Genomic DNA, 27,053 nt, shown 5'->3' with positions numbered 1-27,053 from the left:
CTAAAGTCTTAGGAAAAACATCAACAGGGCCATTAAGGAGGAAGATTCTGAACCCAGAATTTCATTACCCAACTGAAAGTAGTGCAGTGAAAGTAACAAATAGAATACAGAATCAGTCACTGTACATAGCAACATCTTCAAAGCCTATGATGACTGACATTTCAAGCTTTGCCATCTCATTTCCTTTGGGCCTTCTGATTGGCACTCTGCAGAGCTGTTCCTTAACACTCTAAGTACTCCGTACGACCTTAGGACCTTTGCATCTGTTCTTCCCTGTGCCTGGACCTCTTTCTGTCAAACATGTGCATGACTTTCTGGTTTCCTCTACTCAGGAAGTTAGGCCGTTTAAATCACTCAGTACAAAATAGCTCCATATCCATTTATCCACGTATCTTTCTTTGTTTCCAACACCTAAGATATTGTACATGTAAGTCTGTCCCTCTCTACAATAAGGGAACTAGGTCAGCCTTGTACACTGAGGCTGTATCATACCAGAATGTACCTGGTCAGAGCAGGTGCTAGCTGTGAGCTAATTCTTGGATCCTTAGCTTCTCCTATCTTTGACCACTGGTTCCTTTTCCAACTCACTCAATGACATTCCCATATACCTTTATCGGGCCAAAAACTATGAAGGTGAAAATTTCATTATCCCCTTTCCTTCCACACAACTCATCTACCTACCAAGTCTTGTTGGTTCTACTACTAAATACATACAGAATTTGTCTCCTTGCCCCTTCCATGCCCATCACACTAATACAACTTCTTATTGACTCCTGGGTCTTTGGGAGAGCCTAAAGGACTACTTTCTACATGGGTCTTCCCATCATTCCACACCACCTTCTCGCTTCCTGTGTGTCTGCCAATGTACCTCATGTGGGCAGCAAGCCTTTACTGCCTTCCTCATTACCTCCACCAGAATGTTTGGTCCAGGTCTGCAGGCTACTTCTCCTCATCCATGGGTTTCATGTCCTTCTCTACATTCTTGCCACTCCTCTGGCAAGCTCAGAGTAGCTTGTTAATCTTTCCTCTTAAGTGTGCTCCCTTACTAGAGACATTGGTCCTCACGAAGACAGGGCACGATTTTTAAAAAAAAAAAAAAAAAAAAAAAGTAGGTCTCACTATGTAGTCATAGCTGTTCTGGCCTGAACTCTATGCAGATCAGGCTGGCCTTGAACTCAGAGATCTGCGTGCCTCTGTCTCTCAAGTACTGGGATCAAGGGCATGTGCCACCAGGCCTGACATGATCCTTCATTATTACCACACCAAGAGTGCTGGTAGGTCACTTCCCTCAGCACAGGAGTGATGATTAGTGAACTCCTGCCCAGATGTGCAGTGCCAGTATGCTAGTATCCTACTGATAATGTGGCTAAAGTAAGCAGCTGGATGCCTCATGGGAAGCACTCTCAAAGCATTCTGTCTTATTTTCAAAATTTTACCTTTGTGAAATGCAGTATACTTCTTGTGGCAAGAATGAAAGAAGCACCTACCACTACTGTTGACTCCCACTGGCTTCCAGTGGAGCAGTGAACTGGACCCAGCAAATCCTTGCATATTTCTCGGAGTCGGTATTCAAACCCTAAACACAGGAAAACAAAACAACAAAAATAGGAACACATTATTAAAGGAAATGAAAATCAAGAATATGCTAAGTTGTTATACACACCAGAACGAATGAAAAAATATTATATTTATACTATGAGCAAAACATGTCTTCTCTTGCTGTTTGGGGCCTAGAAGTTTCTTACTCATCCATCAGTCCCTGGACAAGACACGCATCACCCTTGCTGTCTGCTGGGCCCAAAGAAGTAAGACACGGGTAGCTCAGTGATGAAAAGTTGTGGGGAACATGGGAACTGGTGAAGGGGAGTGAGTTAACAGGAGCCACTTGGCAATGGTGTGAAGAGATCACAATTAGTAAGCAACTTCAAAAGGGAGGGAGTGGATTAGGAAGCCGACCTCAGAATGACAACTGAACATGGCGACGTCAAGGGCCATAGACACCACAGTGAGGGTGGTGCTACCAGAAGGAGGCAGAGCTTTAGGCAGTGCTTAGACAGCTGAAGCCACAGGGACTGGAGAGAATGAAAAGGATGAAGTGAGAATCTGAGAAATTCAAGAGGTAAATAGTGTCTCACACGGTTTACAGACGGTTCCTCCTCTCACAGCCAAAAAAACAAGAGGAAAGATTGGGTCCTCATGTACTCTCCAAGAAGTGAAGATCCCAGAGGAGGCAGAGCCTCCATGATATATAAGAATGAGTTCTGCTCTCAACACCCTGGAAGGAGCAAACCATTTCTCAGGAGCAGGGTACACGACCTAACATGTGGCTGACATAACCCAGGTATAAAGACCTGGGAGGTCAACATGTTTAGGAAGGCCAGTGAGCACATACTAAGCACAGAAAGAGTCAGAGAGGAAAGTAGGCCCAACAGTAATGTCTACTGTGACTATAAGGTGGTGCGGGAGAATTATCTGTATTCTGTCAATCATATTTTAATAAAACGCTGATTGGCCAGGCAGGCAGTATAGGTGGGAAAGCCAGACAGGAAGTAGGGGTGGAGCAAAGAGACTGGGAGTATTCTGGAAGCAGAAGCTCTCTCTCAGCCATTCCTGCGCAGACCACCGAAGAGACAGCATGTAACCTGCCCAGCTGAAAAAGGTACGGAGCCATTATGGCTAACATAGATGAAAATTATGGGTTAATATAAGTTATAAGAGTTAACAAGAAGCCTGACCTAATGAGCCAATCAGTTTATAATCTTATGGAGTCTTGTGTGTGATTTTCCTTGGGACTTGCTGGCTTGCTGGGGTACTGGGCGGGACAGAAACCCCAACAAGCCGGCCCCTCATGTTACAATAAGGTTTACTAACAAACATACACCTTCAAACTGAATCAGTTAAGCACGAGATGCTAACTCTACAGGTTACATTTGCAGACAACTGGTATATTTTTCTGTCTTTTAGATACTTAGCTTTCTTTTCTTTAAATCGTAACAAAATGGACAAGGTAATGAAGGACAAATGCTGAGTACTCTGTGCTGTGTGACATGATCAAAGAAAAAGGTCACTCCAAGACGGATTTTAGGCCTGTGTGGCAACAGGAAGGTCCACCCTTTAATGGACTGAACCTTGAACAGTCATTCAAAGAAATATTTACTGATGGTTACACTGTTATTTGTGTGAGTAAACAAGTTCCTCATACCAAAGTCCCTGTCTAATCTATATGATTTTCTCAAAAAAAGCATCAGACCCTGCTACTTTAGTACTTAAAAGTGTACTGTTTGCAGTATCCAATAATTCAAGAGCTCCAGGTGTTCCAGAAGCATCTTGTGACTAGTCATGCAATGGCTGTGAAACCGCTTCAGAAAAACAACTCTATAAATCACAGAAAACAATCACTTATTTCCACCAAAATTTCTTCAAGGTCAAAGCACTTCTAGAAAAGAACTATTCATCCTGATGTTTACCTTAGATACAATGAAAAGCAACTATTCTGTTCCAATGCTTTCCCTTGATCCAGGGACTCTGCTAGATTCCTACAACTGACAAAGGAAAGGACGGCAAAGCTGTGGAGGAACTCTGGAAGCAGAGCTGGACTGTGTGAGTCACAGTAGAGCCTTGGAGAAGTCAGTCTGTGCCACACACTGGAAGCCAGGGAAAAGAAAGCTGATAAGACAGGATAGGAATTGCCCACCAAGGGATGAAAGGTGGCTGAAGGTCACTGCACTGTCCTTTTCCAACACACATTGCTCTCTGTGGGGGATGCTGCTGAAGGTACAGGCACTCTGAGAACCATGGTGGGGTGGGTATGGCCTGGAGGGGCCAGGAAAGACACTAGGGGGCATGTAGGATCTTCTAGCATAAAGGGCTCAGAGAAGGGAGAAAAATACAGTTAACAGACAACCTTCTTTGGAATGACCTTACCTTCATTCACAAGGTACCGAGCATAGAGGAGGAGCCAGTGGCGGTACTCATGGCTTGACTGCAGGGTAAGTGCCGCAGCAACCTGGTTCTCTAGGTAGGCCAATGTAGTTTCTTGCTGTACCACATGAGGCACAGAGAAGAGCCGGGCAGCTTGCCTTCCAGAGCTGCAGAGACCAGCAAGGCAGGCACAATAAGACAGGGTGTACTACATGGGTATCAGGAGGCTGTTCCCATGTGTCCTGGTGTACCAGAGAGAAGATGGAAGGGTGGAAAGAGGGCAAACAAACTATCCAAAGCCTCCCATTCATCAGCTAACCAATCTATTAACAGGTGTCGATTCCTACCAACCTCCCTACCCCTCATCACAAGTTAGGCAGCATGAAATTCCAGAAGCAACCTGCCCAGTACCTGCTGTTTGGGTCCCCAAAATTACAGGTCTACCCATTCCCAAACGCTGTACCAGATGGGTATCTATGCCCCTTAGGACCCTTATAGATTTGTCACCTGAGCCTTTAAAGTGATGGGGCCATTCCTGACACATACCTGACATAGGTAAAAATAAAAACCCATTTTGCACTGAATGAACAGCAATTAGGACACAGAACAAAATCAGTGACCAGACCCAGTTCCCTCCCAGTACAGCACTGTTGCAGTAGCCAAGATTCTCAGCTCACATACTTGGAAGTACGGCCCTGAATTATGGCTAACGGTCCTGAACACAGCATGGCATCCTGGGATGGCAGGCTGTTCCTGAAGTCTGCACACTGGGCCAGTGAATCTTGCTTGTCAGAAACCAGGTTCCTGAGAAAGCAAAGAAAGGAGAAAATGTCAAGAAAACAAGAAGACAAAAAGAACAGGGGAGCAGAGCAAGACCTGCCCACCACACTGGCAGTTCACCAGTGGAGACTGGGAGTCACAGTTCTCCAAGACAGGTGCCCATCACTGGCAGGGTTTCTAGTCATGAGTCTAATAAATTCTCATTTTAAGGCAAGGCTGATGAGAGGAGTCTCACTTAACATTTTAACTACACAGTCTTGGTTCTTGATGTCTAACGGACTCCTGTATGAAATGTATTCTGAATGCCTGGTTCACACAATGCTGTAGCTGTCCATGGCCCTGTATGATCTGGTCCTGCTCCATCTGCTGGGCAATGCCAGGCCTCCAGCTTCTCTGTCTCTCTGACTCTTCTGACAAGGTGGTTCTCCCACTTTCTCAGGGCCAAAACAAACAGCTGGTATGTCTTTTCCTTCTTCTGAATTTTTGAAAAGTCAAAACTTGGGATCCTCCTGTCTCAACATCCTAAGCAAATACCACTGCTACATGCATATACCACCATGCCTGGCTTGCCTGTTCTTAAATGATCAATTTTTTTGCATCACGACAATAATCACATAATACACAAGTATTTGCAAATTGAGAAAGGACGTAGCAGAGATTTGGGTTTTTGTTTTTGTTTTTTTAACTGAAAATTGTAATCTCAGTGTGGCTACTCTTGACAGAAAAGGAGCTAGGCCTGGTGATGGTGGCGCACGCCTTTAATCCCAGAACTCGGGAAGCAGAGGCAGGCAGATCTCTGTGAGTTCAAGATCAGCCTGGTCTGCAGAGCAAGTTCCAAGACAGTCAAAGCTACACAGAGAAACCCTGTTTCGATAAATAAACAAACAAAATATTGAGATAGATACACAGACAAATAAACAGAAAAAGGATCTAGAAGGCAGCACTCTGGTTCAATGAGAGTCCCTGCCTCAGTAAAGAAGGTGGAGAACAATAGAAGAAGACATCAGACATCAACTTTCTGTCCTTTACATGAACATATGTGCATACACCTATATACATACCCATCCCTACACATGCAAGTACACATAACACACATGCACACGTGGACATATACACACAATTTTTTTAAATCTCTAATGTGTACAAAGATTTTACAAATACAGAAAGTGACTCCAAATTCCAAACTAGTCAAAGGAAATATAGAAATCACAGTAGCCTGACCTTCTCACTATATCTCAAAGATCATTTGATGTAGTTAAGCCCACAAAGCTAACTATTAATAAGGCAACCATGGAGTTGATATCCCCAGGTTGTTGACGGTAAGGGAGAACAGTCTAACAAGAGCCACAAATATTTTTCAGTATCTATTCTGATAAAACTGCCTCCAGGAAATAATATAGAAGGCCAGTGTGCCCTTACCTAGACTCTGAAGGGAAGGAAGCCCAGATTCATAATATCCTACAGGAATAGTAGTGCATATATGGGTGTCGGTGAAAGTTCAAAAGAAGTAAAGCCAACCAGGACTAACGACTAGGACCCAGGGCCTATGCCCTGATATCCAGTGTAGATACCCTCCCAGGGAATAGGACAGAGGGGCAGCTTCTTACCACGTGGAGAGTGATGGATTAAAGCAGTATGCTTTCCCATCAGACAAGTTCATCACTGGGATTCCATGCTGCGTTAGCAAGATCTGTGACACCGTCATATCACTTCCTGGAAGATATCACAGGATTAAGTTCTAATCAGTAAGCATAAATATATAGTTACCAATGGAGAAATCTGAGCCCTGGCTCCCACAATCCCAACACTAAGCCTCTGAACTGCTCATATATAATCTATATACTGCTCCTTGATGCTTTAGCCAAGCCATTCTGATAACCACCCATTTTAGGGACTCATTTAATCTTCTGTCCCGAAAGCATGTCTCCCTACTACATAAGTTTAGCCCTGTCTCACTAAAGTCTCAGGTTGGGCCCTAAGTCTGGCTCTCTACATAGACTAAAAGGCCACAGTCCACATCTGCATCAGACCTAGGACTCTGCCCCAGGGAAAGAGGGGTGCCCACCATAGGGATTACCTGACAAGATGGAGTGTAGAGACTCTTCTTTCACCACAACCACCTGCCTGTGAACATCCCTAAAGAGACAGGGAACAGTTTACACCCAAGTCAAAGGTATCAGAATGTCTTTGCTGCTCAATACCCTCATCCCCGCATAGATTCCCAGGCCATTCTGCCCAAATCTAAGAGAAGCTTCATAGAGCCACTGGACCAGTCCCAAGACCCACACTCATCCTGAGAGAAATAGGAGTGTAGTCACCTCGGCTGAAAAGACACTTCATTACCAGAGAACACTGCTAACTGCCCTTGAGCTCACTGGCCACTTTCTCTGTTGCTTCCCCACCAGAACCCTGCATAGCCTAGAGGCCCCAGACTTTGTTTTACTCTCACCAGACAGACAGTGTGGCTGCAGCAGTGAGTGCCATGACGTAGGGGCCCGTGCAGTGCAAAGTAGAGATTGGAGATGGAAGAAGGATGGGAGGGAGAAGACGGCGACCACAGGTAGAGAACACCGATAGCATCCTCTTTTCACAGGCAACACATACCACATCACTGCAAGGGAAGAGGAGAGGAAGGCGTCACAGGGGCCAGGTGAATGATGCAGAGTTTTCCTTCTACCAAGGCCCAGCAGACCTAATATATCTGCACTGAGCAGGTGCTGCTATTGGAATGACAAGGAAAGTGCTATGTAAGGACTAGGGCACGACAACTGGGCAGGCAGCCTGCTTGGGCTCTTACAAAGGGAATTCTGTTTTCCCCCTCTTCACCTAAAAAGATACTAATACTGATACTGACCAAGGAGTGAGGTGCTTCACACAGCTACTGTACCTGATGGTCACCCCAAAAATGTGTCTAATTCTTCAGATAAGACCAGAGTACCCAGGTGACAGTCTCCTGGCTACAACTAGCCAGGGGGGTCCAGACAAGGACCTGGGGACAGGCTGGAGGAAGGTGGGCTTACTAGTACCAGCTGCTACAGAGTCTGGGCTGTCAGGACAAGGAGACACTTGTTCTGATGAGAGGTGTTGATGAGAGGTGCGTCACTCTATGAGCAATGAGTGCTTCACAACAGCAGCCCTGATGGAGATGTGGTCCTCAAGGAGGCCTCTGCCACCCAAGTATTGGTTCAGGGGTTACTATAGCTCACATTCTAGCAAAATATTTGGATCTGCTTTCATTATGTCTAACCCAACGAGCCAGGGCACATGGGTTAGACATCAGTATGGACAATTTAACCCAGAAGAATACACCCCTCTTTTCCATAATGAGATGTTACTGTATTTTAAGGAGGGAAGGCAAGCAAGACATGTTTATTTACAACTGAGAAACCTTTGAACAACAGCAGGGAGGGAGTTCTTTTGATGATGTGACTAGGTGCCGTCTGATCATCTCTTATGATTGGGGCCTTCCTTTAGCCAGCTCCCAGCAATGAAGTTGTGACATGGGCTGCAGCACTGGCGGGGATCTTTGTGAACCTGCATGTTAAGACTGTAAAAAAGGCCTGGTTCCTGCAGCTATTGCTACAGAAAAGTCTGTGCTGACATCCTTAGGCCCCTGCTGGGACATGCCACTTGCCTTGGGACCAGAGGCATACAATTGGTGCCCACAGCAGTACCAAACACACAAGAAGCCAGGACATAGAACTCAGTGAGTTCATGCTAAAGGAAAACCCCAAGAACAGAATTCTGGGATTCTTCAGAACCTAACACTTGAAACTCACTTGTTCAAGGGAATCTTAAGACCTACAGCTAGGTGGCAGCATTCACACATGACCTCAAGACAGACAACCAAGGATCTAATTGAAATGATTTTCTGTGTGATTACTGTTGTAAAGTCCTAGTAGAAGCATCTGCTACATGGTCCTGACTGGTTCCTCATCATGAGAGCTGATCAGACAGAACATAGCCACATCATAATGAGAACTCCCTCCCTGCTACTGGGTACTGTTCAAAGTTTTCTTGTATTCAAACTTGTGAAAACAGACATTTGTAAACAAGAGAGCCTGGTATGCACCTTAGAAAGAGCTGGTCGTCTTCTCAGAATGAGACAAGAAGGATGGGACTCTTGTGCTGCTGTAAAAGGTACTGGGTGACGGCAATGAACTAAGACAATCCCTCCTCCAGTGCAGTACAGGTTCCAGCCAGCAGAGCCAGGAATTGCAACACCATCAGTCTACCACACCCTCAGGACCTTGGATGAAAATCCAGGGCCCAGGGAAAACTGCCTGTCCAGGCTAGGTCAGGGAGAGGCAGGCAGACCTCAGATAGGGTCTTGCTAGACAGGGTAATAAACCCCAGGCTCAGAGTCTGCCTTGTGAGAGTATGAAGTGGAGGACACTAACACTGACAGTTTTGGGTTCTACAGGGATGAGATGGAGAATTAATGCATTCAGAAGGCCCAGTGGAAGTCTCTATAGGAGCCATAGGAGCCATCCTCTTCTCGTGGGTCATATTCTATAACTGTGCCAGTGCTGTCCATCACTGCCCTTACCAGCTGCCAGCAGCAGTGAGGACACGGCTGGTAAGCACCGTCTCCCACTCTTTCCCTTCTCGGTTGCACTTCAGGCGACTCAGTCTTATCCCCCCAACAGCAGTTGCTTCATTTTCCACCTCGATGTACATGGAGGGGTCAGAGCTCACCTAGATGAAGGAAAACAAACACATGTCTTTTCAGTTAACAGTGGGCCTGGACATGCGGGGCACTCAGGGACTGTGCGGCAACCAGAGCTCTGAGGCAGGACAAAGACAACAAAGAACCCGACTAGCTGACTGGCCACCAAAGAGAGTAACCTGGGACTAAGGGGGACGAGGGACTAGGGTAAGGAGGGACAGGGAAAGAAAGTTACCACGTTATCTCACAGGGGTATAACTTGCCCAAGAATATACTGTAAAGACTACAGTCACACAGAAATGAATTTGGGAGTAAGCCTACAATTTGAAGGATTACCAAAGACTGCAATATCTGATAATCCCAATATATTCTCCATATTAACTTCCCTACGCAAAACTATGACATTACATAACACACATCATGATCTAGTTTAATTAATGCCTTGGTTCAGCCTTATACATATCTGTAGATCTGATATATATCTAAACTGGGTTTCTATATAGAAACCAAGGCAAAACAGCTGACAGGTTTGCATGAATGGCCAGCCATACAAGTAAGTGAACTGGAATGTATGTGGTCATAAGCAAGGAACTGAATTCTCTTTACTGACACCAGAAATAAAGAGGATTCCATGTGGTACTCAGAAGCAGTTCAAGACAGTGAGACTAAACAAACCACAAACCCATGTGCCCCGAAGCTGTCAAGAATGATGGAAGAGACACAAAAGGCTTCTCAGAAGAGATGTAAATCAGGACTTGAAGGAGTTGGTGTCCAGATTTGAGGGTAAGGGCAGCCCTGGCAATTGAGACTTAAAAGCAAAACTAGAGAGAGGAAGAGGCATGAGGGTAGGGATAGGGCGCTAGCAGCCCACCCTAGTCAGCTAGTATCCCTCTAAAAGGGGATGGAGAGCTACTAGAGTAGTACCCAAGGAGTGACGAGATAGGGCTTATATTAGAGGAGAGAGACTGTGTGTGTGTGCTTGTGAAGGAGTGGTGGGGCAGGTCCTCACCTGGAGGGTGAACGCTCTCTGCGGGCCTGGAATTGGCAGCTTCAGTGCAAGTGCTGGTGCAGACAGACACATGGCCTCCTTCTCTGCAGACAGGGCAGCTGGAGACTAAAAGAGCCAGAAATATACCTGAGCCCCACCTCAACACTACAGGGGTAGCATTAGGGAAAGTAAGTCTCCCAGAAATAAGAACCTAAAGTGAGGCTGGGCCTGCTCCCAAGGCATGTCCACCTACTCTGGAAGACAGAAAGCACAAGGGAATGCTACAAGGATCCCCACCTGACAGATGAGGGGGCTGACATCAGGGGACCAGTTGTGGTGTAGCTATCTCCTCTGAGTATCATCTCGCCATCATGGAGCAGAGACTGCTGTGGTGACCTACAGAATATGTTGGCCCCACGTCATGGCAATGAAATAAGCAAAACAATACAGTGATAGCTGGGTCTACAGTACCAGTAATGGAGCTGCTAACATTCCTTCAGTGAAGCTGGGGAAGGTGTTACTAGACCCTCATCTTATGTTCCAGACACCACACCCTCCCACCACCAGGCTGCACATGATCCTAAGGAATGGGTTAGAGTAAGAGGGCAAAAACTAGACTGAAGACAGGACTCCAGTAATACAGCTTATATACGTGTCACCTATGCTAGGGTGGACTTCTCAACCACGTCACTGCTTCTGAATCACCTATACTACTTGTCCATGCTCTTTAATTAACCCCAGCAGGACTTGGATGGAATTATTTCTTTTGATCTGTTGGCACCTATCTGAAGTAAACAGACATTTCTTTTTTTGTCTCCCAGGAAAAGTTTTAACAGGCCTGCTCAAGGTCTAGATGGGTGGCAGGCAGGTCTGAAGGAACATGGCCTACAAGATACAATGAATGTCTAAGCATCCCACACTAACAAGATACCCCTCCACATGCAAGGGCCTCCCAAGGAGCAGGGTGGGGCAGGCAACACAGTTCATAGGCCTCACCTGGACAGAGAGAGACATGGGCAGGAGACGCGAATCCTTTCGAGGGCGACCTTTCTTCTTTTTTTCCACCGTCTCTACCTCAAGCTCAAGTTTCCGCTTGGATAGTGAGGAAGGCTTAGCCAGGTGGACCTTCTCGTCACTGTCACTACTGCTCTCCAGGAGGTCCCGAGGTCTCATATCTTTCACAAGGTTCTGCTCTTTTAACCTGAAAACAAAGACATCTGTAATCCTGTCTACAAAGCCATTTGTTCTGTAATGCTTTTTTAGATTTTATTTATTTTGTTTTATATGTATGAGTGTTTTGCCTGCATGTATATCAATGTACCATGTGTGTGTGACTGATGCTCTCCAGAGGTCAGAAGAGGGCACCAGACACCCTGGAACTGCAGTCATACACGGTTAAAAGCCACTGTGTGAGTGCTAGGAATTGAGCCCAGATCCTGTGTGACAGCAACAGAGCTCTTAACTTTGAGTCATCTCTCTAAACCCCATACTTTTCTTTAAAAATTTACTTTTCACAAAAGCTAATAAACACTGTAGAGGAGAACTCTAGTTTCTACTCCAACAAAGAGCTTAACAACAGTTTGGTGCATTGTCCAGGAGCCCCACAACCCAGCTGGTGAGTCTTTGTTCTTTATCTGTCTGCACTCACTTTCCTTACTTTCGCTTCTTGTGGCACACTGAATCCGTAATTGTGATCGACAGCAATTAGAGCAGACATGCTAGAAAAACCTTGATCACAGTTGCGCTGGAAGATGCTCCCGACCCCAGTAGTGGGGACAGAGAGCCCTACATTGGTTTAACTGAGGAAGGAGAGGCCCAGGTTTGGACAGTGTTTGGGCGCAGAAGTGGGTTACTCCCATAAAGTGACTACAGCCGTCTTCCTATTTGTCACTTTGCTTTCAGTCTCGTTAGGGCAAACTTTTTTCCTGTGCCCTCAATCTCCTATGTTGTCTGAGTTTGTTTGTACTTGTGTTCCTAACTGTGATGGACACTATGGGATAGATTACTTCTTCTCCCCTAGACTTACTCTTGATTAATTACAAGGATGTCAATGTTCACAACTTCTTAGTCCTGATTAAAAAGTCTAAACTTGTCACTTTTGCAGGTCGGAATGGCCAACTTTCAATGTTGGCTGGTCCTCCAAGATTAACATTTGACCAGAACTTCATAGGAACAGTAGAGGAAATTGTCTTCAGGCCATGGATGGGGTACCCCAACCAAGTGACCTACATAGTTGCCTGGAAAAATCTGGTAGAAGACCCCCCGCCACACTCCTGAATTAAACCTTTCTTGCCCAGGTAGGTTAAGGTTTTGGCTGTTGCTGAAGAAGACCCACCTGCCAAGCCCCTTTGGCTCCCAATCTGGAAATCTTCCAAGGAAGCAACCCAGAGGAGATTTTCCCCCCTCTTCCCTATACCCCTGACCCCGGTGCAGTTAATTCCACAGCCAGCTCCGCTGACAATTCAGCTGGCCTCTCCTCCACCAGTCCCAGCTGCTTTAGACGTGAGACCACCCCTTTGGATCCACAGGGGCAGCCTGAGCTGGGGACCATGATCTGTCCCCACAGGGTGGCGGGACCCCCAGACCAAGATAGGAATCAGCCACATCACTATTGGCCCTTTGCTACTAGTAATTTTAACAGTTGGAGAACCGAAAATGCACCCTTCTCAGAGAACCCTGAGACTAATTAGCCTCTTTGAGACAATTCTTTTCACCCACCAACCCACTTGGGATGACTGTCAGCAGCTTTTGCAGTTCCTCTTCACCTGGCAAGTATGGTTATGGGTATTTGCTAGTATTTGTAGATACTTTTTCATGGTGGACAGAGGTTTTCCCCATCAAATATGAAACGGCACAGGTGGCGGCAAAGAAGTTACTTGAAGACATCCTGACCAGGTATGGCTTTCCAACCACAATAGAGTCAGACAGTATTTGTGTTCCATGTAAGTCAGAGTTTAGCCACATTTCTAGGGAGTGACTGGAAGTTACATTTGTGCACACAGACCCCAGAGTTCAGGAAAGGTAGAAAGGATGAACAGAACTCTAAATGAGACCCTAACTAAATTGACCTTAGAAACTGGCATGGACTGGGTGGTTCTCCTACCCTTTGCCCTGTATAGGGTCAGGAATTTCCCACCATAGGGAGCTTACCCCATTCAACATCATGTTTGTCACACCACCTCCCATCATTCCCAATCTCCAGGCATAATTACTGGCAGAATTGGATGACCAAACCTCCTTGATGCTATGCGAGAGGTTCAGTGGGCACACAAGGAAGTCTGGCCCAAGCTCAGGGCCCTCTATGAATCCAGTGTTCTCATTGAAACCATCGGGTTCTGACTGAGGGATTGGATGTACGTTAAGAGACACCATCTGGAGTCACTGGAACCCAGATGGAGGGGACCATACGTCATCCTAACTCAGGACCCAGCAATACCACTCTTGAGCATATACCCAAAAGATGCTCAATCATATTACAACATTTGTTCAACTACATTCATAGCAACATTATTTGTAATAGTCACAATCTGGAAAAAACCTAGACTGCTCCTCAACCAAAGAATAGATAAAGAAAATGTGACACATTTACATATTAGAGTACTACTCAGTGATTAAAAAAAAATCTTGAAATTTGCATGCAAATGGATGGAACTAGAAAAAACCACTGAGTGAGGTAACCCAGACCCAAAAAAAAAAAAAATGAACATGGTATGTACTCACTCATAAGCTGTAAAGCAAAGAATATTGAGCCTTATAGTTCATGATCCTAGAGAAGCTAAGTAGCAAGGTGAATCCTAAGAAAAACATACATAGATCTACCTGGGAAGAAGAAATAGACAAGATGGCCTGACAAAATTGGGAGCATGGGGTGGGGAAAGGAGGGAGGGTGAAAAGGGAAGAGAAGAAGAGAAGGGGAGGGAGGAAGAGCACTAGAAGGAACAGGATAGTTGAGATGGAGGAAGGACAGAGATGAGAGCAAGGAAAGAGATATTTTGATTGAGAGAGCCATTATGGGGACTAGCAAGAAAACTGGCACTAGAGAAATTCCAAGGAATTTATAAGGATGACCCCAACTAAGACCCTAAGCAATAGAGGAGAGGGTGCCCGAACTGGCCTTGCCCTGTACTCAGATTGATGAATATCTTATATATCACCATAGAACTTTCATCCAGCAACTGATGGAAACAGAGGCAGAGACCCACAGCAGAGCACTGGGCTGAGCTCCCAAAGACCAGTTGAAGAGTGGGAAGAATGAGAATATGAGCAAAAAGGTCAAGACCATGATGGGGACTCCCACTGAAACAGTTTATCTGAGCTAATCAGAGCTCACTAACTCCAGTCAGGCAGGGAAGGAATCAGCATTGGTCCAAATTAGTCCCTCTGAATGTGGTTGACAGTTGTATGGCTGGGGCAGACTGAAGGGCTACTAGCAGTGGCACCAGGATGTATCCCTACTGCTTATATTGGCTTTTGGGGAACCTATTCTCTTTCAATGGATACCTTGCTCAGCCTAGATATAGTAGAGAAGGCCTTGGATTTTCCACAAAGCAATGTTCCTTACCCTCTCTGAGGAGTGGATTGTGGGGATGGGGTGGGTGGTAGATGGAGAGAAAGTGAGGAGGGAAGGAAGTTGGAACTGGGATTGGTATGTAAAATGAAAAAAAGATAGTTTGTTTTCTTTTTTATGTTTTTTTAAAAAAGGAAAGAAATTAAAAAAAGAAAAATCACCTTGCCCTATACCCCCGACCTAATCCTGAACCATCAAGACATGTTTACGGTTTCTCTTTCCTTTAAAAACTTGATGTGGGTTGTCCTTCTGTATATGTGTTGTTTTTATTGGCTAATGAATAAAGCTGTTTTAGCCAATGGCTTAGCAGAGTAAAGCCAGGAGGGAAATCCAAGCAGAAATATAGAGGAAAAAAGGCAGAATCATGTCAGACACCAGCCAGTCACCAAGGAAACAAGACATGTAGAAAATAAGTTAATGCCATGGCCACATGGCAATACATAGACTAAAATAAATGGGTTAATTTAAGATGTAAGAGCTAGTTGGAAATATGTCTGAACCATCAGCCAAACAGTGTTGTAATTAACATAGTTTCTGTGTGATTATTCAGGTTTGGGCAGCTGGGAAACAGAAATACTGTTTCTGTTTACAAAAACTCACCCTCCCCAGAGTTTGGGGCTGCTTCCCTCCATCCACTGTGTTGGGATGCTGGGCAGAGGACCAGGCTCAAGCTTGTCAATAAAGACCCTGGTGTGTTTGCATTAGAAACCAGCTCCTTGGTGGTCTCACTGAAGGTCTAGTGACATGGGCATAACAAGCTGATGTTCAATAACAGTAAGAGAGCTGACAAACTGAGAAGCAGCAGCTCTTCCTAGACCCATCCAAAGGCAAAGATGCCGGTTACATACTAGACACTGAGTGTGGGCAAGCTCAAGTTAAAACTGTTGGAGACTAGTGACAGAAGCTACACATTCATTATTTTTATTTCCAAGGACCCGTCTAGATTTTCAGTCAAAAAGGTGAAAATACTCAATGACTTAGGGGAAAGCAACCATTTTAAAAAATGACCCTTCCATTCTCCAAAACAATAACCTGCCCTCAGGAAAACTACCAGGGTCTTGCTCACTGTGGGTAGGGCAAGCAAGCAACCAAATACAAAAGCCTCCCCGGCCCCTCTAGTCCTGCAAAGGAATTATTTTAAAAGAGGATAGATAAGGCCATGGGATAAAGCCTAGGGATTCTGGTCCAACCACAAAAGGAACAAAATCAATCATCAGATTCTAGAACGGCTTTCTTGACACTCGGGAACCAGAAGTCAGGAAGCTCCTTAGTAGGCAAACTGGGACAAAAGGCTTTAGATAGGTTCATGTACTTTCTGCTTAGCCATTTCAGAAGATCAAATTCTTGAACCTTCTCTAAGATAAAATCTTGGTGGACTTTTTCTTCAACAGAGGGAGCTCTTTGGAAAGACTTTCGAATCTTGGGGTAGGAGGTACAGTTCCTATGTCTAGAAGCAAACAGCTTTCCTTAATTTGTCTGGACTACTCTATCCCACAGAAGAGCCCAAACCAGTCAATTCTGGGGAAGAAAAGGAACCCATCATACCACTAAACATACAAAAAGCAAAAAGTCTGATTTTCTAGACAAACTTAGATTCCAGCTCTGGATCTCCAACTGGGAAATCTGTCTCTTTGTTTGTTTTGATGTGTGTGTGTGTGTGTGTGTTTATTTTCGATAAGACTTGGCTTTTCCTGTTTCTACCTTTTTCTTCTTTAAAGCAGCAGAAAAGAATGCCTTCCTAAAGCCCTAGACATCACCATGACAGCATCAATACTGCACCACCACAACAAGCTGCTATAGAAGATTACAATTGAGAGAGCTGTTTTGGGGAACATTCAAAGATAACTGAGTAGACAGAACAAAGTTGCCATACAAAATGATACTTCTAACACCTAGCTATAGGAAACAAAAAACACAACCTATGCAATAAAAAATATAAATCATAATAAAAATAAATGAAACCTAACAACAAAAACAACAAACAAACAAAACCCAAAAAGACAAAGATAAATTCCAAAACAAAAGACAGCTTCAATAAGAAAAAATAAAATAAAATCCAGGCATGGTAGCACACCTTTGACCCCAGCACCTAGGAAACAGAGACAAGTGGATCTTGGTAAGTTCAAGACCAGGCTGGGCTATATAGCAAGTTCCAGGTCTACCAGAGACATACAAAAAGATCCTGTCTCAAAAAATTAGAGTCAAATTCAGATATGACAGAACTTCTAGAATTACCAAATTATAAAGTTTTAAAGAGGTATCATTAACATACTAATGTCAAAAAGATAATGTTGTAATGAATGATAATGACAACAGCTGAGAATGATATCAGTAAAACGTTCCAAACCCAAGGACAGACAGCCAACTATAGATCCAGGTTGTTTAGAGAATATTAAATTACAAATATCTATACCTAGACATAACATATTCAAACTGCAAAAAACTCAGGACAAAAAATCCAAGAAGGTGGGCAGGGTGTGGAACCATCTTTGAAGTGTCTTGCTTTCTACCTGCCACACCGTGAACTACTCTTCTCTTTTTGAGAAAGTGCTTTGGTTTCGTTTTGTTTTTCTCTCAAGGGTAGCTGACTTGATCCCTGCTTTGACCTCTCTAACGGACTGCACCCTAGAATTGTAAGCCAAATGAACTTGCTCCCTAAGTTGTTTCCTTGGAGTACTTGTCACAGCAACAGCAACAGCAACAAGTTGGACACCCATAGAACAACAGCTCATGTGTTGGGACAGAACTAAGCTATGGTAAATATAAGAAAACAGAAACAACCACTGTTATCCTGATCTGACCACAAGCAAATACAGCTAGAAATTAATTATAAAAGGAACTATAGAAATATACAGTCATCAAAATTAACAAAACACTATAAAGTGACAAATGGGTCCATTAAAAAAATGCATAGATTTAAATGAAAACACAACATAACAAAACCTATGTGATGCAAATTAAAGTATTTCTTAGAAATGTATAGTGACAAGTGTCTACATTTAAAAAAAAATAATAAAAGAAACCTTATAAATTAAATAATGATGTGCCTTAGGGCCTCGGGAAAAACAACGAGTATAAGCAAAACCCCAAACAAATCAGCAGACATAAAAAAAAAATGATTAAGCTCATCAGAGTAGCAAGTAATGAAAAGAAAATACAAAAAAACAAAAGCAAAAAGAGTTGGTTCTTTGAAAAGAAAAACAAGACTGACAAGCCCAAGTTAGTGAGAGTGAGACAAACAGGGAGTCATGACAACAGATAACAATGAACTCCAAAGGGCACTAGCACATACCTTAAAAATGTATCGTCTGCTAAAGTGGAAAATAAATAGAAATAGATGAATTTGTAGATGCATAAGTCAAGATGAGATAAATGATTTAAACAGATCAATAATAAGCAATGAGACTGAAACAGTAATAAAAATAAATCTGCCAAATAATGAAAGTCCAGGCACAGAGAAATGCATTGCAGAATTCTACTAGACAAGAGGCTGACAATTTGGCTCAACAAATAAAAGCACCTCAAAACTGATGTCCTGAGTGCAATCCTGGGAACTCACACTGTAGGAGAAAAACTATCCCTGAACTTTACATGCATAAAGTGGCATACACATGCCCATATATACATACATACTACACTAAATAAATAAATCATCATAATAAAATAATTTATTAAACTACTTTGAGACTCTACCTCACCCCAGTCAGAACAGATATCAAGAAAACAAATAATAAAATAAAACAGTGGTGAAAATGTGGGAAAAAGAAACCCTTATTCACTGTTAATATGAGTAGAAACTGGTACAGACACTCTGAAAATTAGTGAAAGGCTGGGCCATGATGGTGCACATCTTTAATCCCAGCACTCAGGAGGCAGAGGCAGGAGGATCTCTGAGTTCAGGGAGGGAGGGAGGGAGGAAAAAAGGAGAAGGGAGAAAGAGGAAGAAAGGAAGAGGAGGAAGACGGAAGGAAGGAAGGAAGGGAGGGAGGGAGGGAGGGAGGGAGGGAGGGAGGGAGGGAGGGAGGGAGGGAGGGAGGGAGGAAGACACAACATGCCCTGAAGACATGGAAAAATGGAGCTGAACAGTAATGGGCCCTTCTTCCTTGCTAGCTAGTCCTCAAAAGCCAGGAGGTGCTACCATAGCTGACGGGACAGAACTGTCATCAACAATCTTACTCAGCTGTGGGCCGTACGTGCATACTAAATACTTAAGCAAGATCCGCCCATGGGCACAACAGTGGCAAACCTGTTATGGTGGTACCAAACAGTGGAACTGAGGCCCACTCTACAGGACGTGCTATAACTTTCAACAAAAGCCTGTGGCTAGAGAGCACAGACCTTCCTCAAGACACTACAGAGTTGTTATGCTAAATGGATGATGTGCCTATCAAACTTTCTTCAAATCTTTATGTCTATATTCATAGATTAGTGCTGTTGCCAGCCTTGATCAAAGATGCTTCTTTCTGTAGTGGGCAGTAAGAGACAATTGGCCAAAGTACTGAGAAAAAGTGGATGCTGAAAGTCATCCACAAATGGAGAAGGTAGATCACACTGTATCTAAACAGCTAGAAAGTCTCCTGAGAACTTGGGACACAGCTACTGAGAAGAGACCTGGTCTTCAGTAAAACTGCCAACTCAAGTTGGTCCTCTGCTGAAGGAAATGGTGACTGTCCATTAGAACCAGGAAGGCAACCTTGAAAAACCTCACAAGGAACACAAGGCCTCCTGTCTATAGAGTTCTGCTCTTCTCTCTAATCAGCATTCAATTCATTCAGTTCAAATCCTCTCCATTTTCCAAACAGATTTCAGGACCCCCATAGGCCTGTGACCTCCTCCTCAACAACCGCCCCACCAAATATCCCTTGAGGGATTTCCTGTGAGGCCCGTGTGTCCTCTAGGAAGCATAAGCTTTAAATTTCAAGGACTTTTTAGTAATCTGTTTTTAGTTGTCTGTCTTTAGCAGCAAATCTAAGAAATAGTTGTCTAACTATACATATATTTGTTTTCTTTTAAAGAGTTTTATAATTTTAGCTCTTACATATAGTTCTTTGATCCATATTGACCCAGTTTTATATATAAAATATTAATAACATATTTTAAAGACTTTAAGTGTATTTATTTTATAACCCCCTCCTAACAATTCTATGATCAGATCTGTCAAATCCTAAACTTTGTGTTCTTTACATTTCTAGATGATAGATTCTCTCTCCCTCCTCCCTAAGGTCCCTCTTCTCTCTCCCACCCCCAGGCCAAGCTGCACTGCTTCCTCTCGTGTTTTTTATTACTTCAGATCCAAGTCCATCCAGGTATAGTTTATTGGTGGCAAAACAGAAAAGTAACTCCATATTTACATCTTTGCCAAGTGCCTCTAGATGTTAACAGAGCAAAATCCTCTTTTGTGTTCATTTCCTGGGTTGGTGATTCCTAGCTGATGACACATGGGTACCTAACCTGGGACTAGTTCAGACAATCCAACTTCTCTGCATGTTCCTGAAACACCAGTTGGGTTTTTTCTAGGACTCAACTCACAGTGGCACTGCTTTTTTCTTTTGGGGGGGGGGGGACACACGCGCGTTTAGAGACAGGGTATCTCTGTGTAACAGTCCTGGCTGTCCTGGAACTAGCTCTATAGACCAGGCTTGTCTCTGCCTCCTGAGTGCTGGGATTAAAGGAATGCATTAACACCACCCAGTCAGAGCTGCACTTTTCTAAGCAACTTGACTTTATATTAGTGACTCAGTGGCAACACCTATTTATCTTGAACTGATGTGGCCATCAAAACTCAAGGTCCTTTGCTAGTCTATCACTAAGCATTCACAGTGTGGTACAGTTCACTGCTCTAGATTTTTGATCACTCAACAGATTTTAGGTCCTGGGTGCTGTGAATAATCACATATTTTAGAGATTTGGGTTTGTTTGTTTGCTTGTTTTGAGACAGGGGTCCTATATGGCACTGGCTGGCCTAGTATTTGCTATGTAGACCAGGTTGGCTTCAAACTTGCAGCAGTTCTCCTGCCTCTGCCTTATAAGTGCTGATCTAGCATCTCAAAGTGCCTAGTTGCAAGGTTTCTCTTTATGGCTAGATAAAGAAATTAGTAAATAAAAAGATGACATGAAAATGTTTACATGTGAATTCAAAAATGATTACATCAGATTGGAATACTAGATTCAACAACTTAACAAAGCAGCAAACATGTGCTGACCTCTTGGGATTATACTCCAAGAGCAAACCAGAAGCACACAAGCAGTTATTAAACAGGAACATCTCAGGAACAGCCCACTGTAGTTTCAGACAGCCAACTTCAAGAACAGATCTCATACAAATGTCAATCTTACTGGACATCTATTGGTTAAGTGGACATCGCAATAGCCTCTGGCCAACGTCCCTACACTTAACTGTAGGTAACATATCCACAAGTGGACAACTGCTATGACTCACTGAAAGAAGGTAGCCTAGTCCATGACTACTTCTTTTATTCTAACTCACTAGGACATGCAGTGAGTTCTTCTCTGTAGGCAGTCAAACTCAGTGCCAGTGACAGAGGCTTGCTCCAGCTACCTCAGGACACACTTCCACAACTCTAAGAAATTAAAAAGCAAACAAACAAAAAAAAATCACAGCCTATGCATTTTGGCTGATGTATGTTAGGAAGATAGAAGAAACAGACAAGCTATACCAAGTCTGCAGAACTTAAAAGGCCATATGTCCTACAAAGACTTCATTTAAACCCCTTGTGTCTTACATTTCACTTTCTGAGCAGAAGCCCTTGACCTCCTCAGTGTAACTGTATCCAAGCCTTCTATTTCTCCAAGCACATTTATGTTCTCCTTCTCAGCAAACTCTGGGATCCATTCAGCAGGCTAGAATGCCTGGTTCTTATGTCTCCTCCCTTTGCTATCCTTAGGCCACAGTCTCCTCCCAACAGCCCCTTCCAGTCACCTCCCCACTTTTAGCAGTCACTCACTTCTTTCACTCACAGAGGTGTCTGGAGTCTTGCTCTCCTACACAAGCCAGGATGCATGGTGGAAGATCTGGGGAAGGACAACATCTACCACGTACCTTTCAACAGCTGTTGGAATCACACTGGTCAAGGAAGGAGCACCTGGTGTGGCTTTGGACCGCTCTGTGAATCGGGAGTCAAATGCTTTCATGGGTTCAATCTTGGATGGGGTTGTTAACATGGAGGGTGACAATGCAGCAGGAGTAGAGGTAGCATTCACACTGGGAAATAAAGATGGGAGGGTCATCAAACACAGGTGACAAAGGAGCCTATCTAAAGAAGCATAAGCATCAAACTTCTTTCTACAAATACAAGAGGCCTCAAAATATAATCTACTTTTTTTTAATATTCATGCATTAAAATTCTATAAGTCTATCTGAAAAGTTCAAGGGCAAACACATTCACATTTTCCCTTTTCCCTTTTGTGTCATACTGACAGTTTTTGGAGTTGGACTAAATACTGGGTCTCCACAGCCTGAGTACAGCATGTCCACCCCAAGCGACTCAACTGCTAACTTTGCGACTTCAACAGGGCCTCGAGGGAGCAAAGCCCTCATTGGGGACTTGAAGTCCTGGCCTAATCCCGCCTTTAATCTTCAGTCTAGTCCCCTACGTCCTAAGCGGCCCCACCCATTGCTCACTGTGGAACGGTTTGTCCAGCCTTCCTCCTGCTCCAACCCTCTCCCAATTCCTGAGCAAAGCTACTGGGCTTTGGCTTACCTTAAGAAGGTTACTCTACTTCCATCTGCCCCATTCTCATACCAGATGCCGGCAGCCATCCCCGATGATACTGTTTCCCTACTCCATGATCTCTGGTTCCAACCCACAAAACACTGCTCAGCCCTAGTGGCACCTGTCCTTTCCAGACACCCTTTGCTTTGCTTCCTAGATACCGTGCTGTGCTGTACTATCTCCTCGCTGATGTACACATCGTTTCCTATGGGCAGTAACAATTGTTGCTTGGTGCCATCTTCCCAGAGCCCAGAAAGCAGTAACCCAAAATTCGCTCCACTGACAGAGAAGCATTCTCCTTTATCAAATATAAGTAGTAGGTGCTGTTTAAATTTGGGCCCCACTACCTATTGGAACTATCTTCTTAACTACTTAAATGTAGTTAAATGTTAATTTAATGTAGTTAAATGTAACTACTTAAATGGAACTACTTAAAATGTAAGTCACAAAGTCTTCTGTCTCCCCTCTGAGAAAAGCCCAGTCTAACTAGTTCAGAATAGGAACCAGCCTTCTTTCTCCCCCTGCCACCCATCTTTTCTAACCCATCTAAGGGACTTGGAGTACTGTTTGTGTCATTGTCCTGGCTACCAGCCTTCTCCGATTGTCTTGTATGGGCTCTGGGAAAAACACTTTCTGAAAAATCTCAATGAAAGCTGCTTGCTAAACCCCCCAATGAACAAGCAGCCCTTTCTGCAAAATGACCCTGAGTTCTCTCTGGAGGGTAAGCACCTGCCAATCAATGCCCTGTATATACCTGGTCCTTACAGTGTATAGCCCAGAGTGGGAATGTGGCCAATATTCACTCTGGATTCTTACCCATGTTCCTCCAGTTCTGACTAGATATAGTGGGCAGTGAAGAAATGGACAGTGGATAAATCTGATTCTAAGTATGATGGGGAATCTACATGCTCACAGGATCACCCTGGCAGTGGTGAACTGTGGAACTCAAAGCCAGAAATGTCAGGCTATCTCCAGTCTAGATCTGTCAAAAAGTAGGATCCTGTTATGGGCAGTATTCACTGGTATGTCCCTAAACCTCTATAGCTTTACCTTCAGCCAGCTTCTCTGTCAAGTCCACATAGCTTCAAGGATTAAATTAAACAAATCCTCCCATCCAAGACACTCATCTGAAACCAAGCATTTCTTCCCTTTCCTAGTGAAGTGGCCATGAACTAAGAATAAAATACAATTTTTATTCCTGGAACCATGTCCCAAACCTGAACTTTCCCCAAGGACATGACTGATCATTGGTATCTACTAACCTGTCCTTACTGACAGACTCGCCTGTAGGCCTGGCACCAGTGGCTGCCACTGGCTCTGTGCAAGGCTTTGAGGCGCCGAAGGAGGGGGTACTGGAGTCCAGTGGCAGTAGCTGCTGACTGCTAGGAGAGGAGAGCATGGTGCCTGCTAGGGAGCTGGAGAGTGGGATGCTGTTAAAGAATGCCGTGGAGAAGTCCCTGTCATTAACAAGGAAAAGTCAATCAGCACAGAAATGTCATATCTTAAATTATATAACTTCTAAATAACACTTATCTGGGTCTTGAGGCATGGGTAACATGGAAAGTCAAATTTTAAAAATGAAGGCAGAGGCAGGTGGATCTCTGTGAGTTCAAGGCCAGCCTGGTCTACAAAGAGGCCTGATCTACAGAGTGAGTTCCAAGACAGGCAGCTCTATACAGAGAGAAACCCTGTTTCCAAAAAGAAGAGTTTTAAAAAAATGAAACCCTTAATATACTGTTTAATTGACTCTAAAGTAAAGTAGTAATACACATAAGACTGCAAAAAAGATAACCAGGCTGCTATCTGCAACTTTTGGATGGTACTGAGCCTACACTGCACCTATAGTACCTACAGCAGCCTCCCTTTTGTTTGAGGGGCTATAGGCTTCCCTACTGAGTGGGCACGTAAGTTACTTAACATAGCCTCTACTGAGAAGCAGGTTTGCCTCCCTGCTTCTGAGACATACTGCCCCAACAGGAGATATGATATAAGTGTTGAGGCTGAGGAACCTGGAGTAGACTATCCAGGGTAACTCTCTGGCCAATTACAAGCTCACACACTTGTGCACTTCAGTCACTTCCACTGTGCCTCAAGTGCTCATCTGCCAAGTGCCTGGACTCTCTCCAATGGATTATGATCATGACTAAAAAACACTGTGTAGTACATATACAGAGCTCATAGTAGCTGCCCAAAGATATGGAATTAAATCGCTGTGTAATGTGGGATATAGTCAGAAAAACGTAGTGAGATTAGCAAATGTAATGTTTACACGTGGTTTTAAGAAGCATTTCTAAAGCTCTCTCTTTAGTGGTTAAGTCACAAACCACTTAGGAGAGTGAGTACCTGTTTCCCCATAACTTAACAAGTGCTTGTTTTTTTTTTTTTTTGGGGGGGGGGGTTGTCATGCTAGTGGTAGTGGTTATGTTTATTTGTTGGTTGGTTTTGTGATACAGGGATAGAATCCAGAGCCTTACACATGCAAAGCAACTGTAATAACACTGAGCCATGATGTTTTCATTTTGATAAAAAGTGTCAGTAAGTTACCTAGACTAGCAATGAACTCACTCTGTAGCCTAGACAGGCCTCTTCAGTAGCCAGAATTACAGGCCTGCCCTGCAAGACCCCCCACTTACAGTTTTATCAATTTCTTGCTATCTGTCAATCTGATGAATAATTAGCATTTTACTACAGTTATCTTGATATAACGATAAAATTTTTCAGATAGAAACATCTGACTTGGAAGAAGGAAACAAATGAGAATAAGTTTTTTTGTTAGTTTAAGATTATAGTCTGGGGGCTGGAGAGATGGCTCAGAGGTTAAGAGCATTGCCTGCTCTTCCAAAGGTCCTGAGTTCAATTCCCAGCAACCACATGGTGGCTCACAACCATCTGTAATGGGGTTTGGTGCCTTCTTCTGGCCTGCAGGCATACACATTAACAGAATATTGTATACATAATAAATAAACAAATTAAAAAAAAAAGATTATAGTCTGGCTAAAACAATGTCATTTTGGTGTGTTTTAAACCTAATGTAATTTGTGGAAAACAACTTCAACCTCTGATATTATAAAAGTATTTCTTTATGGACTCTTATAAAATTACAAAATTTTAAGGCCAGGCATGGTAGCACACACCTTTAACATCACCAATCTTGAGGCAAAGAAAGGTGGATCTCTATGAGTCTGAAGACAGCCTGGTCTATGTATCAAATTCCAGGCCAGTCAAGGCTGCATAGTGAGACCTTGTCTTTCAAAACAAATGTTTTAAGTGACAAAAGAAAAGAAAAGAAAAGAAAAGAAAAGAAAAGAAAAGAAACACTAAAACAAGCAAAAAAAAAAACCTGCTAAGCTGTAGACATTTCTACTCTTAGATTGCTGAAGGGGTGGGATTCAATGTGGTTTCTATAGTAACAAACCATCCTGGATTTCATTTACTTCACTGACCAATGCTTCATCACTAATTGAGACACTGGCTTTAACACTCCCTTTAAGGTAGGCATGGTGATACACACCTTTAATCCCAGCACTCACGAGGCAGAAGGAGGGGTATCTCAGTGAGTTCAAAACCAGCCTGGTCTACATGATGAGTTCCAGGCCAACCAGGGCTACATAGTGAGACCCTGGTATTTTGTTGTTGTTGTTTTGTTTTGTTTTTAATTCCCTTGAAGTGGGTAGTGAGATAACTCAGTTGGTAAACTACTTCCCACAAAACCATGGGAACCTGAGTTGTGATCTCCAACAACCACATAAAAAGTCAAGCACCATGCCATGCGCCTGCAATCCCAGTGCTGGAGGCAAAGACAGAACATTTGATGACTGCTGCCAGTCTAGCTGCATTAGTAAGCTCCATGTTCAGGGAGAAATCCTAGCTCAAAAAATACAGTAGGGAGCAACTGAGGAAGACACCCTATGACAGCTTCTGCCTCCACACACATGTACAAACACTTGCACATGCACACCAACACCCACACGCAAACTTCCTTGAATATTTGGGCTTTTTCTAGAAATTGTATTATATTACATTGGTCTGCCTACTCACACGTCAGTATCTCCCTGGTTTAAAATTCAAAAAAAAAAAAAAAATTCCTGGTAGAGTTAGTTTTCCCTAATCAACCCCTTTTTTTTCCTTCTGAAATATCTCTAACATTACTATTTCTCCCTATAACTTCAGAATAACCTTTATAATTCTGAAAACTATGGCTATTTCTCTTGATTCATATTAAACTTGTTTAGGAATAACTGGCAGTTTTGATGTTGAGTCATCTAAGCATATCTTTCCAGTTTTACTTTGAGTTTTCTTTAGGTCTCTCAGAATTCTGAGAGAAGAGCATGTGTCTGCACACATGCAGGGTAAAGGTCCATGTCAGATATCTTGTCCATCACTCTCCATCTTTTT

General features: G+C 43.6%; 1 protein-coding gene across 2 annotated transcripts in view; it reads right to left on the bottom strand.

Annotated features, from left to right (window-relative positions):
• Positions 1-27,053, bottom strand: part of Hira (histone cell cycle regulator) — a 92,699-nt gene that overhangs the window by 16,291 nt on the left and 49,355 nt on the right. For both annotated transcript variants that reach the window (XM_048452270.3, XM_048452271.3), the window contains 11 exons: positions 23,921-24,115; positions 21,986-22,147; positions 11,355-11,559; positions 10,380-10,484; positions 9,251-9,399; positions 7,151-7,312; positions 6,779-6,837; positions 6,309-6,414; positions 4,603-4,725; positions 3,925-4,088; positions 1,488-1,576 (listed from right to left, as the gene is read on the bottom strand). In XM_048452270.3, coding sequence (XP_048308227.3) covers positions 1,488-1,576; positions 3,925-4,088; positions 4,603-4,725; positions 6,309-6,414; positions 6,779-6,837; positions 7,151-7,312; positions 9,251-9,399; positions 10,380-10,484; positions 11,355-11,559; positions 21,986-22,147; positions 23,921-24,115 — 1,519 coding nt within the window. The remainder of the gene's footprint in view (positions 1-1,487; positions 1,577-3,924; positions 4,089-4,602; positions 4,726-6,308; positions 6,415-6,778; positions 6,838-7,150; positions 7,313-9,250; positions 9,400-10,379; positions 10,485-11,354; positions 11,560-21,985; positions 22,148-23,920; positions 24,116-27,053) is intronic.

The sequence above is a fragment of the Myodes glareolus genome, chromosome 2, assembly GCF_982192425.1.
Source record: "Myodes glareolus chromosome 2, mMyoGla1.1, whole genome shotgun sequence".
Taxonomy (NCBI): Eukaryota; Metazoa; Chordata; class Mammalia; order Rodentia; family Cricetidae; genus Myodes; species Myodes glareolus.
Note: the sequence above shows the minus strand (reverse complement) of the source record. Positions and strands in the feature narration are given on the sequence as shown.